Source organism: Pteropus vampyrus, unplaced genomic scaffold (assembly GCF_000151845.1).
Source record: "Pteropus vampyrus isolate Shadow unplaced genomic scaffold, Pvam_2.0 Scaffold267, whole genome shotgun sequence".
NCBI classification, from domain to species: Eukaryota; Metazoa; Chordata; class Mammalia; order Chiroptera; family Pteropodidae; genus Pteropus; species Pteropus vampyrus.
This window is the reverse complement of record NW_011889048.1, coordinates 771,789-772,413: the sequence shown is the minus strand read 5'-3', so window position 1 is coordinate 772,413 and position 625 is coordinate 771,789. Positions and strand designations below refer to the sequence as shown.

The following is a 625-nucleotide window of genomic DNA, read 5'->3' as shown; positions in this document are numbered from 1 at the left end:
GGCGTCGTCCCCCTGGCCTCCCCCGCGTTACCTTCCTCAACCAGGAGTCCAGAGCGGCCCGCGGGCCACAGGGCCCAGCCGAGCTCCGCCGCGCCGCGGCCCCAGCGTAGTGCCGACATGCCGACCGCACGCGGACCCACCGCCCCACCGCCCCGCCGGCTCCGCGCCTGCGCCGCCCGCGCCTGCCGGAAGTTGTAGTTTCACGGCCTAGGCGGCTGCTAAAGAACTCCACCCGGAAGAGCGCCCTCGGACCACAAATCCCAGCGGCCAGCGGGGCCCCGGCAGCGCGAAGGCATGCGCCGACACAGCCCCTCTGATTGGTTCTTTGGCCTGTCAGGGAGGGGCGGGATAGAACCGTTGCTCGGGCAACACGGGGGCGACTGTAAGCAGTCTTTGGGAGAACCCAGAGCGGCGATTTTTTCTGGTTGTTGCTAAGGAATACCGGCCTAACAGGATGGCGTTTTGCAATTTAGAGATTCCTGTTCGCAGTCTTCATTAACCCAACAACAACTTTGGGGCAATAATTATTACTTTCCCAGTTACTTGTGGAGGAAGGTGGGGTTCAGAGAGAGAAATCAAAGTTGCCCAAAGACACAGCTTGAACGGTAATCAGGGAGACTGGAGT

At 61.9% G+C, this 625-nt stretch overlaps 1 protein-coding gene across 1 annotated transcript in view; it reads right to left on the bottom strand.

Moving 5' to 3' along the window:
- Window positions 1-119, bottom strand: part of POLRMT (RNA polymerase mitochondrial) — a gene marked incomplete at its 3' end in the record, with an annotated part of 24,592 nt that extends 24,473 nt beyond the window's left edge. The window contains exon 1 of the mRNA XM_023520474.1: window positions 32-119. Coding sequence (XP_023376242.1) covers window positions 32-119 — 88 coding nt within the window. The remainder of the gene's footprint in view (window positions 1-31) is intronic.
- Between the last annotated feature and the right edge of the window lie 506 nt (window positions 120-625).